The sequence below is a fragment of the Engraulis encrasicolus genome, chromosome 17, assembly GCF_034702125.1.
Source record: "Engraulis encrasicolus isolate BLACKSEA-1 chromosome 17, IST_EnEncr_1.0, whole genome shotgun sequence".
NCBI classification, from domain to species: Eukaryota; Metazoa; Chordata; class Actinopteri; order Clupeiformes; family Engraulidae; genus Engraulis; species Engraulis encrasicolus.
Window position 1 is genome coordinate 6,277,850 of NC_085873.1, and position 12,500 is coordinate 6,290,349.

The 12,500-nt window shown below is 47.8% G+C and overlaps 1 protein-coding gene across 4 annotated transcripts in view; it reads right to left on the reverse strand.

The window, feature by feature from the left end:
- The window catches only part of trrap (transformation/transcription domain-associated protein), a 209,395-nt gene that overhangs the window by 93,638 nt on the left and 103,257 nt on the right, over nucleotides 1-12,500 (reverse strand). For all 4 annotated transcript variants that reach the window (XM_063221633.1, XM_063221634.1, XM_063221631.1 and 1 more), the window contains exons 48-53: nucleotides 11,332-11,531; nucleotides 10,120-10,241; nucleotides 9,291-9,504; nucleotides 7,757-7,936; nucleotides 6,351-6,497; nucleotides 391-510 (exon numbers count right to left, since the gene is read on the reverse strand). In XM_063221633.1, coding sequence (XP_063077703.1) covers nucleotides 391-510; nucleotides 6,351-6,497; nucleotides 7,757-7,936; nucleotides 9,291-9,504; nucleotides 10,120-10,241; nucleotides 11,332-11,531 — 983 coding nt within the window. The remainder of the gene's footprint in view (nucleotides 1-390; nucleotides 511-6,350; nucleotides 6,498-7,756; nucleotides 7,937-9,290; nucleotides 9,505-10,119; nucleotides 10,242-11,331; nucleotides 11,532-12,500) is intronic.

Consider the following 12,500-nt stretch of genomic DNA (forward strand, 5'->3'; position numbering starts at 1 on the left):
AGATGCATATTCCTCAGCGCCTTCCAGAAGACATTTCCAGTACACTCTTTGTTTTTCTAAGTGGACGACATGGAGAGCAGTTTGTTGCGCAACTGTAGAGGGTATGGTGTGCGTGTGTGTGTGTGATTAAGAGTGTCTGAGCGCATGTTTGAGATTGACAAAACATTAACATGTGCGTATGTGTTTCTCTGCATGTATGAGTACACACATACTGTATGTGTGTGCACGCAGGGGTGCGAGTGTATGCATGTGTTTGCGAAAGGTCTGCATGTCTGAGTATGTACGAATGTGTGTGTGTGCATGTCTTCGTGTGTGTGCGTGCGTGTGCATCAATGTGTAAGTGTATATGCATATACACACACAGGTGTGTTTTGGGCCTATGGTACTCACGTGTTGCTGGCGGTCGGAGAGGATCTTCCAGAGGCGGGGGAAGAGCTGCACCCAGGACCTCTCGGCCAGCGGCGTGGAGATGTGGCACAGCTGCACCAGCGCATTCAGCAGCGTCCCCGTCTGCCAATCACAAACACACGGGCAACTCAGTGACATCACAAGCACTAGCCAATCACAAGCTCAAGTGACATCCCAATCGTACGCATATATGCACAGTGACTTCACAATCCCAAGTCGTTTACAAGTACATGCTCAGTGTTCTGATCTCCAGGACCCCGTTTCTCGAAAGCATCGTCGCTAGCCAGTTAGCAACTTAGCAGGTTGCCAATGAGAAAATACATTGCAATCAAGCAAGTTGCTAAACTAGTTAGCAACAGCAATTGCGAGAAACGCACCTCAGAACAATCTATGTAATAACGTTATTGCGCATTTTGTTTAGAGATTAGTGCAACTGCCGATCCACTCAAATCACAAACGCTGTGAAAGACCTTCCACCTTACATACACGAAAAGCCTTCTCTCCCAGTAAAACCCCTCGGACCCCACCCCACCCGGAAACTAGACTGCCAGTTTTCATTTAGGCCGTCGTCTCTGATCAAATCACAAGCGTACTAGCTCAGCACTTGTTCATCAATCAGATACCACCACCCACCCACCCACAAACCCACACCGACACACACACACACAATTTTCAAGCCAGTACCTACCCAATATCCATTCCCAACCTATTGCCACTAGGCTTCATTTAGGCAGGTCTAACTACAGTGGGCAGATCTTATTGATCCAGAGGACAGGGGGAAGTGTGGGGTGGGGCTGTAATGAGGTGCCATGGTGTGTGGGGTAATGCATTAGGAGACGTGTGAGTGTGTGTGTGTGTGTGTGTGTGTGTGAGTATGTGTGTGTGTGTGTGTGTGTGTGTGTGTGTGTGTGTGTGTGTGTGTGTGTGTGTGTGTGTGTGTGTGTGTGTGTGTGTGTGTGTGTGTGTGTGTGTGTGTGTGTGTGTGTGTGTGCGCGCGCGCGCAGCTGGGGCTATTGTGCATGTCAGAAAGAGGTGCAAGTGCCCGGTAATCAGTAATAGTTCTGGGGGGCCTCCTCCTGACACCTAAATCGATGGACTTAGCAGCGTTAAAAGGTAGGGCATGGCATTTACGTTCTTTATAGTTCAGTTCAAGAATAAAGCTGCTCACTCACAAATGTTGACTTTGTAATGAATACTTCCAACCACCGTCAATTTCAAAGTATTCATTATGACTTGGAAATGTACACTTTTCATACATGTACAGGTGGATTTTCTCCATGTCTGCCATTGCAAATGCATTAGAAGTGGTGGGGTTGCTCACGTCAGAAAGAGGTCTAAGTGGCCTGTAATCAGTAACGGTACAGAGGGGCCTCCTGACACCTAAATCGATGGATGTGGCAGCTTTAAAAGCCGTATATATACACGCCACATCCCTCTGGATACTACATATACATTTGTGGAGAGAGAAGGGGGGGGAGAGAGATGACAAGACACTAACAACCACAAAAAAGTATTTGTAGAAGCCCTTTCTTCAGATTGGCACATTCTTGTACATGCATTTGGCAGGGAGAAAGAGAGGAGGATGACACAAAAAACTGTGCTTGCAGAGGCCAATTCTGAAGGCAGGGATGGCAACATTCTACATGTGGGTCACTGACGTTATTTTGGGGCTTAGACGTCCGGTGGTTTAACAACCGCTAATGCCCATAAATTAATTAGGGATTGGCAATTACTGCACAGGCCTGATGAGGACCCTGGTGGATCAAAACGTAGGATGTCTTGAATAAACCTTACAAGCGGAGCTGCAGTGTGCGGACATCTACTCTCTATTATCAGATAGGCCTTTGTCCTGCACCTGGCCTCAGCGAGGTGAGATGTGCATGCTTCTACTCTTCTGAATAGCCTTATTAGGAAATCAGCCTCCATGGTTGTCCTTCAAGTGTCCTTCACTGTAACAAGCAGAGGGGTCGTCACTACTCTGATTTGGGGTCAGAAAGGTGAGCAGAGACTGGTCACCTTGGGGGAATGGAGTGTGTGTGCGTGTGCGTGTGCGTGTGCGTGTGTGTGTGTGTGTGTGTGTGTGTGTGTGTGTGTGTGTGTGTGTGTGTGTGTGTGTGTGTGTGTGTGTGTGTGTGTGTGTGTGTGTGTGTGTGTGTGTGTGTGTGTGTGTGTGTGTGTGTGTGTGTGTTCGTCTTGGGGGAAAGGTCAAAGTGCGGTCAGCTAGGGACTGGTTTGGGGTTGCTGCAGCCAGGTAACAAGTGACAGGAGACGGGTGAATTTTGTTCAGTCCCCCCTTGAAGTCAGGTAATAACAAGGGTAGGGGCAAGGTCAGAGAAAAGCTATCTGATTGGCCAAGGACTTCACATAGTGAGATGGCAGGTTTTCTTTTTTTTTCTTCTTCAGAAGTGGTCTGGCACAACCAAGAAGATTTTTTATGTCAAAGAAACAGGGCAATGGATCACTCCCATCAGATATTTGAAGATGGGGGAGAGGTGAGCTCCATAACCTTCTGACGAACCTCCCTTTGACGGGTCTCACAGGTCAGGGCAGAGGAGACGGAAGAAAGGATGTCCAGTGTATACGAATCTGCGTGTGTGTGCATGTGTGCGTGTGTGTGTGAGCGCGTGCGTGCATGCGTGCGTGAGCGTGCGTACATGAGGGCGTGCAGCACCTCATCATTTAAACAGTAGCATGAATATCAAACAGGACAGGATGGTGGGGTGGGGTAGGTGGTTAAGGGCCAGCAGCCCCAATGAGCTCCCAAATCAATGCAGAGTTTGACCTCCAGAAGCAGCAGGGCCACAGCTCAGATCAAACACTCGCTAATGGGAGAGAAGAAATCCACCGCGAGCGCCACGGGACGCGAGGACGGAATGAACCACAAGGAGGAGGAGGAGGAGGAGAAAAAAGAAGGGAGAGAAGGAGAAAAAGAAAGGGGAAAAAAACTAAAAGGGAGAAGAGAAAAAATCTGGCATGAGCAGCAACTGAAAGGCCTCTTTCTCCCCTCCCAGGTGTACAGCCGAGCACTCTGGACAGCGTGGTATTATGATTATTCATGTTCAGAGGTTAACACAGCATATCACGTGTAGTATTCGGCCCACAATCATATCTCCACTCTGCAGACTTTTGCCAGAGATTTAAGAAGGTTTCAGTCTCCCCCTCATTCCATTGTGGTGTGATGCTGTGGTGCAATGGGTAGAGGACCTGTAGCGGCATGCTGTAGTGGCATAAGATGAGGAATTAGCCCTCGGAGATCCTGGTTCGAATCCAGCCTGGGCTTTGAGCCTCACATCAACAAGATAACAAAATCTGCTTTTTTCCATCTTAGAAATGTCAACAAAGTGCGCGGCTTGGCCCCCCGACAAGACGCTGAGAAACTTATTCATGCCTTTGTCACCAGTAGGATAGACTACTGCAATGCTCTCTTCTCTGGTCTCCCCAAAAAATTAATTGACAAATTGCAACTCATTCAAAATTCTGCGGCAAGAATCCTAACAAGAACCAGAATGAGAGAGCACATCTCTCCTGTCTTGGCAGACCTGCACTGGTTACCTGTCTCATACAGAATCGACTTTAAGATTCTGCTCACAGTATTTAAAGCATTAAATGGACTTGCCCCTAGCTATATCTCAGACATGCTTTCTTTTTATGCCCCTGCTCGAGCTCTCAGGTCCACTGATGCCAAGCTGCTAAGGACCCCCACCCCCCCGCAGAAGAAGATCGGCGACGCCGCGTTTGCCTGCTATGCGCCCAAGAGATGGAACGCCCTCCCCATCGAGATCCGATCAGCCACCTCCGTCGACTCCTTTAAGAAGCAGCTGAAGACCCACCTCTTCATCCTTGCCAACTCCTAGCTACCAAGGCGTCATAGTGTCCCAGCCGCCGCAGCGCCCTTACTACTCGCAATCCAGCCCTGGCAGGGGGCTCCCCTAGGTGGCCGCTGGTCTCTGCCTGAGGTTTCTTCCTGACTACAGGGGGTCTTTTTTCTCAGACCTCACTGAGCTTTTTTTTTCCCCCTCACAAACTATGATTCAAGCGAAAGGGAGTTTTTCCTCACCCCTGATGCCACCAGGGGCCGCACCTGAGCGCCCAATCTCTGTGTGACTATCTATGACTTATGATAGGCCCAGCCACTATGGACCTTACACATCTAAGAATCCTGGTCCTAACCTACGTTGACCTTATGACTCTACATTCTCTGTCTATCTCTTCTTCCTCTGCCTTCCTGCTTTTTCTGCCTCTCCTCTATACCTCTCCTTTTAAATCTATCTCTAACAATGTTTTTTCCCATTTGTTAAGCACTTTGAGTTACATGCCTTGTATGACACAGTGCTATACAAATACAATTATTATTATTATTATTATTATATTTTCACAACTCTCATTGTGATGTCTCTCAGTAAAAAGTCACAGAAGGCTTAAAATAATGTAGTGGGAAAAAGGATTGTATCGACCCTCTCTGCTCTGCATTTACATCGAGAGAACAAAAAAAAAAATGTGGGGCTATAAAAACTAAGCCTGATTATCATCGACTTTGGTAGCAACGCTGAAGCTGTTGCGTCACTAGGAGGGCATGGACTGGCTAATATAAACTCAGGCCTAGAGCCAAATGCGTAATTCAATGTGCACTATACTACATTTTCTGAAAGTTTAAAACCTGTAACTGCCAATTAAGCACCGCCAATTCAGCAGGTGTAAGATGCAACCTACTGATTTTGACACATGTATCTGATCTGCTTCAGCCCTGTGAAAGCTCCCTTCCTGTGCTGTGATAACACCAGGATGACAGACTAGGGATTGGAGAGTCCCCCTTGTACCATATTACTGTTGCTTCTGCTGCATGATTGTGTGACTGTGCGTGAGAGAGTGATAATGAGCAATTGAGTGAGAATGCAAGTGAGAGTGAGTGGGAAAGTGTGCAGTATACTGTGTGAACATATAGTCTGTTCTCATGCAATTCCGTCAAATGCAACGCAAGGTAAGGACCACTTTTGATGTAGTACTTAATGAGTTTGTGTTTTTTTTACGCTGTGCTGTTCATGTGACAATGTGCCTAGATGAAAGCAATCCCTAACCCTAACCTGCCAGTATGCACCTATTATAGACGAGCGCAAGAATGCTGTGAATATTCATTTAAGTTAACTTTAAAAGTTAAGACCCAGACCAAGACAATTCCTAACCCTAACCATCAGTAAAGGCATCTTTTGTCAGAAAAGACATGCCTGCATGGTGTAAAGCTCATCGCGAAATAATGAAAACGTCAAAATGGTGCCTAACCTTGTGCTGTATTATCTAAACACATTCTCGTGAGAACAGGTAGGAACATACGTGTTGCTCTGCACTGCAAAGTTGAGGCTCTAAGGTGCTGTAAGGTCAGTGTTCGGAGTGCTTCAGAGGTGGGTGTCAACCTGGCAGACTGATCAACCTCGAGTCAATGAGAGAGACTGCCATCTGGCTTGGCATCAAATACCAAGATCACGAGAGACCACGTTGGGGACTTCGAGTGTGGTGACAAGTCGGAGAGGCAAGGATGAGAGGGAAGGTGTGTGTGTGTGTGTGTGTGTGTGTGTGTGTGTGTGTGTGTGTGTGTGTGTGTGTGTGTGTGTGTGTGTGTGTGTGTGTGTGTGTGTGTGTGTGTGTGTGTGTGTGTGTGTCTGATTGAGTAAAGGAGGTGAAAACTTAAGTCTGATCCATCCTCGCCTTCCTGCCAGTGGGAATTTTTAGAGGAACGATGAGTCATAGAGGACCTTGTGCCCTGTACACACACGCTGCCTCACCTTGATCTTATGCGTTTCATGCTGTGGTTTGAGTTTGAGTGTGTGCGTGTGTTGCATGCATGCACAGCTCACCTTGACCTCTCGTAGTGAGTCGAGGGTCGAGGGTGTGACTGTGTGTGTGTGTGTGTGTGTGTGCGCGTGCGTGCGTTGCATTGCATAGCTCACCTTGACCTCTCGTAGTGAGTCGAGGAACTTGTCATGTCGGTTAGTGAGCATGTGCAGCTGGTTGCCGGCGTCCCTGTCCGCCTGCTCCTTGGTCTTGGCCAAGCTGCTCTGGTCGCCCGGGGCCAACTCTATGTCTATCTCCACATCCTAAAGGGCACAGGGAACAACATGGGAAATAGCTCTCACACAACAAGGGAGAGATATCAATCTCCAACGCACGCATGCACACACAGTTCGTACTCAATTTCCGACGCTCCTGTAACACACACACACACACACACACACACACACACACACACACACACACACACACACACACACACACACACACACACACACACACACACACACACACACACACACACACACACACACACACACACACACACACACACACACACACACACACACACACACACACACACACACACACACACACACACACACACACACACACACACACACACACACTTCGTACTCAATTTCCGACGCTCCTGTAATACACACACCTCAGTATCACCTACTCATGTTGCACCTGCTGACAAACGATGATGTACGAACAACAGGAGCTGAGCTGCATGGTAATTCCATATCCGCTGATATGATGAAGATAATACTCCTCCAAGTATTAAACCATTTAACCAGGCTGGAACCATGTAGCAGTACTATTGTGTTCATATCTGTTCAATAATGTGGTAAAAAATACAAGCGCTGGAGGGAAATGAAAGGCCAATTATTAAGGGGTGTGTAAAAAAAATGTTGCTGCCGATTCTGAGATGCAGCAATTAACGAGCTTTAGAATGGGGAAAAATAGTAGGTGGCTGCGTGTGCGTGTGCGTGTACTAGGTGAATGAGAGAGCAAGGCTAAAACACCAGAATAGACGACCTTCACCAAATGAAAAAGCTTTAATTAACTGGCATTTGAAATTTCCTCAGCTCTCCTTGTTTCTTGGTGAATTAAAGTGCAAGATGTAAACGAGCATGCGTGCGGGAAACAATCGGTGAAAGGCAGTGTGTGCATGTGTGCGTGCGTCCTTCTTCAGGGCTTTAGTCTCCCTCTCTTTGTGTTACTGCTTGATGTACGTTGCCATGGTAAGGCGACTCGGCCAAGGATGTCTGTATGCATACATGTACATGCATCTCAATATGGTATGTGTGTGTACATCACCTCCTCTTTGTGTGTGTGTGTGTGTGTGTGTGTGTGTGTGTGTGTGTGTGTGTGTGTGTGTGTGTGTGTGTGTGTGTGTGTGTGTGTGTGTACTGTACGTCTCCTCACACCTCCTCTTTGTGTGTGTGTGTGTGTGTGTGTGTGTGTGTGTGTGTGTGTGTGTGTGTGTGTGTGTGTGTGTGTGTGTGTGTGTGTTTGTGTGTGTGTGTGTGTGTGTGTGTGCTGTACGACTCCTCACCTCCTCTTTGGTCTCGCTGGTCTCCCTCTCGCGGGGCTCCTGCTTGATGTGCGTTGCCATGGCGAAGGCGGCGCGGTCGTGGCTGTCGGCCAGGTTGATGACGTTGGTGATGGAGGGCAGCATGGAGCCCTGGCAGCTCGTGCTGATCACCGTGGGCTTCTCACACACCGCCAGCAGCAGCTACACACCACCACGGATGGACACACGGACACGGACGGACGGACACACACACGCAGACGGACACACACACGCAGACGGACACACACACGCAGACGGACACACACACACAGACGGACACACACACGCAGACGGACACACACACGCAGACGGACACACACACAGATGGACACACACACAGATGGACACACACACACAGACGGACACACACACACAGACGGACACACACACACAGACGGACACACACACACAGACGGACACACACACACAGACGGACACACACACACCGAGACAGACACACAGACAGGAAGAGACAGACACACATGGGGACAGACAAGTCAAGACAAATTTATTTAATTTAATGCACAGAGCCAAGCACACGCACAGCAACTTTAGTTATTTGGGGATAATTGGTCACAGTCCCTGGATAAATGTGGAGCTGGGTATCTTGCTCAAAAGCACTACAGCAATGGTTGTACAACCAACTGCATATCCTGCAAACACAAGCACATGCGCGCACGTGCACGCGCACCTTCCTAAAAATGACAGGGTGACCCTGAAGATTTGTCAATCACAGTAAAGTGACAAAGGGATGGAGAGAAGATAGAAAGTTAAAAAAGAAGAGAGAACAAAGAATAGCGGCAGACAGAAAAGAAGAAGCACGACCGATTACAGGATAAAGAAAAAGACATGGAGGAAAGAATAAATGAGAGTTAATGAGAGAAAGAAGGAAAGTAAAAGCATGAAGGTCTGTCAGAAAAATGGAGGAGGCAGAGATACTGTGGTGAGGAAGAGTGGAAAGAAGTGCACATGAGGCGTAAGATGAAAGTCAGGAGGGCTGAGAAACAGCCGTTTCATCCTCGTCAACAAAGTGCACACTCAACACTTTGGAACAAAGGCAAATTGGGCATTGAGAAAAATGCAGAAGAACGAGAGGGAGAGCGAGAGAGAGAGAGACCAAGAAAGAAAGGGGGGGAGAGAGAGCAAGTAAGAGAAAGAGCCTTTTTCCATGCCTCCCTCCGTCTTCCGCTTTGCGACAAATATACAGTTTCACAGCAGGCGGTTCCAGTAAGTCACAGCGCATTTGCAATCGCAGACTACTTTTTCCAGGTTCTCTGGAGAAATAACCCATAAAGTACCACAGCTGCTGCATTCACCACAGTGATATGCACATTTTAAATATGTTAAGGGTGTTTGTGTCTTAATTTGACAGGGCATTGGAGAGCATACAAGAAATATATGAGAGGGCAATGTTAGATTACATTTCACCTCGACAACAAAATTATGTATGTGTGACTAATGATGACACACACACGCGCGCACGCGCACGCGCACACGCACACGCACTGCATCTTACCTCGATGCACTGCTTGATCCAGAAGTGGCTGCCCATGGCCTCCCAGTTCTGGGAGCAGCAAATGTAGAGGAGCCTCTCGTAGACGCGCCGCTTCATGGAGGAGTCAAACACCTCGAAGAACTTGGCTCGGATCAGAGGCTGCGTGCAGCGCAGGCCAGACAGGAAGGCCGGCTCCAGCTTAGACGTGATGTCACTTCCTGACAGACTCTCGTCCCTAAAGGAAGAGGAACCACAAACATGAAGATTATGATAATATTATATTTATCATAAAACAAAGTACAACACGTTTCACTCTTCAACACGAACGCACTCATGTGAGAGCAGGGAGGAGCTGGGGTTATGGAGCCATTGACAATTCCACTTTTTATTCTTTAAAATTGTGATGAATGTTGTGGCAATGCAATATATGGGGTAAGGGTGAAGTTTTTTACAGATTGGAGACATGCAAGGACGCACACACAGGTGGGGCCCCTCAGGCTCTCATGGGCCCTGGTCTCTTCAATTTTATCACCCAGCGACTCCAGGTACCCACCTGTGCTAGTGCCCGCGCCGCGGGCCACCCACACACACACCCACACACACACTGCAAGTCAAGAGGGGGGAGAGGTTGGAGGAGTTACTATGGCGACAGCCTCCTCCCTGCATGGGCTCTGTGTGTGACTACGTGCAAACTACGTGTGTGCACGCATGGGCCAAAATGGTGTGTGTGTGTGTGTGTGTCTGTATGCGTCTGTGTGTGTGTGTCTGTGTGTGTGTGTGTCTGTGTGTGTCTGTGTGTGTCTGTGTTGTGCCGTCTCAGCCAAGGGCCGTGATTAATCGTGGTAATTACCTGTAGACGTAATTAACGAGGTCCAGGAACTGGCCGTTCAACTCAAGGTCGTCGGGGAAACGCTTCTCGATGTAGGTCATCATCTTCACCAGCAGGATGGACTTCTCCCTCAGATTAGGCATCTGGGGAGAGAGAGAGAGAGAGAGAGAGAGAGAGAGAGAGAGAGAGAGAGAGAGAGAGAGAGAGAGAGAGAGAGAGAGAGAGAGAGAGAGAGAGAGAGAGAGAGAGAGAGATACACAGCTGGTCAGTAATCAATTGATCTTTCATGGGAAGAGGAGCAGCATCTTCGACTTCACTCCCTCATCTGCACTGACTGCCAAGTTGCCATCAAAAAATTGTGAGTGGCAATCATGCCATTTAAAAACTCCACACGTCTCTCCTTGTCTTCCCGTTTTCCTCTCTTTCTCTTGGTGTAAATCGCTTAGTCATCATCACCATGGGAACGTGTTGACACGAGCGGGGGTGAATTAACTAGAGGGAGTCCTGCCAGATACTCCTTAGGCCTGTGCTGCTAATACAACTGATTTCACTGGGGTTTTTGCATTTATATTTTGACTGGATAGTGAAGAGTGGGACAGGGAAGGACTCTGATGGAGATAAGGTAGAATGAGGCAGGGTCCGCATGGATAACATGGGGTTAGGTGGTTGGTTCACTTGGGGCTTAGCTTGGGCACAATCCCTGGTGCTAGGGGTGGGCGGTATGGCCAAAAATGTATACCTCGGTATAATTTTAGCCACGGTATATATCACGGTATTGTACATTTGTGTATAAAATGTTAAAATTAAGCGTTTTGTGGCAAAATGACCAAAACATTTCTTGGAAATGACTGGTCAGACATTGTTTTATCTTCTATGTGGGAATTCTTGTCATTCAAATCATTTGAAAGCATATTTTGAAACCTTTAATCTATAACTATAACTCTACATCTACAGGACGCAATGCGCTATTGTGGTAGACGGTATGAGACAAAATCTCTATAATTGATGAAAAAATACTGCACACGATATTATACCGCGGTTACCGCCCACCCCTACCTGGTGCTGAACAAAAAAAAGAGGTGTGTGTGTGTGTGTGTGTGTGTGTGTGTGTGTGTGTGTGTGTGTTTTATGAATAAAAAGAAAAAAAGACTGAATAACGTGAAGAAGAAAAAATCCAAAAAGGAGTGTGTGAACCTTTGTTTGTTTTCAAAGTGAGGTGGTCAGTTAGGTTACCTGGTTGGCCGCCATGGGGGAGTTGTTCTTGACCCACTCCTCTACGATCTTGACCACGCAGCGCAGGATCTTGGGGTCGGGAGACTTCTCGATCAGCGAGGTGAGGATGACCTGGATGAAGTTCTTCCTCATCTCCATGCTCATGACGGACAGGCGCGTCTTCACCAGGTCCAGACTCAGCATCACCAGCTCACTCGTTACTAAGCGGGATGGAGGGAGGGAGGAAGAGGATGGAGAGGGATTAAACCTTGATGCAACACTTTGGACAAGACAATTTTCAGTTTCATGTGTTACAGCCAATAAAGTTTTTTATCTTATCTTTATCTTATACATGTTTGATTAGCTAATCACATAAAGGCACAAGCTTTTCAGCCTAGGACACTCAAAAATATGAACATTCCAATTGGATTTCGCCAGACCGCGTCATAGCTCATTAACCATGCTAGCAGCTGACTTTTGATTGCTAAAATTCCGATTGCCCAGGTCGCTTCACTCACGGCGAATTCGCTTTGGTCGCTTTATTCGCCAACCCTCCATAGAGAAATAATGACTGCCGTCGCTCGGGTCACTCTTGGTGTACACACACAGTAACAATACCAATTTAGGCAGCCCCACTGGCTCCCTACCTCCACCAGACGGGTAACCAGGGCCAGAGTCTGAAGCCAAAGACTAACAAACCAGAAAAAGTCACAACTCGACACTGGCCAGCATGGGAGGATGTTTTTTTTCCGGCTGGATAAAAAGACAGACATACAAAAAGTCTGCCCAGGGCTTGAAACGTTGGCCTCAGAGGACCTTTGGGTGCATGCACGCACGCACGCACAGACACACACACAATCATCTTGCCCGCCTCAAAGGCAGACGGCAGCCATTAACTGAACAGCTGTCTGGCTGTCAGTCCTGCACAACGCAGCACAGCAAAGCAAAGCACAGACGCTGCTGTACAGTACAGCTGAAGTCAGACTGAGGATGAGAAGAAAACTGATTCATGGATGAAGGAAATGGCGGGACAGACTAGAAAGCAAAAGAGATGGCCATAGAGAGAGAGAGAGAGAGAGAGAGAGAGAGAGAGAGAGAGAGAGAGAGAGAGAGAGAGACAGAGAGAGAGACAGAGAGAGACAGAGAGAGAGAGAGAGAGAGAGAGAGAGAGAGAGACTGCGAAAAAGTGT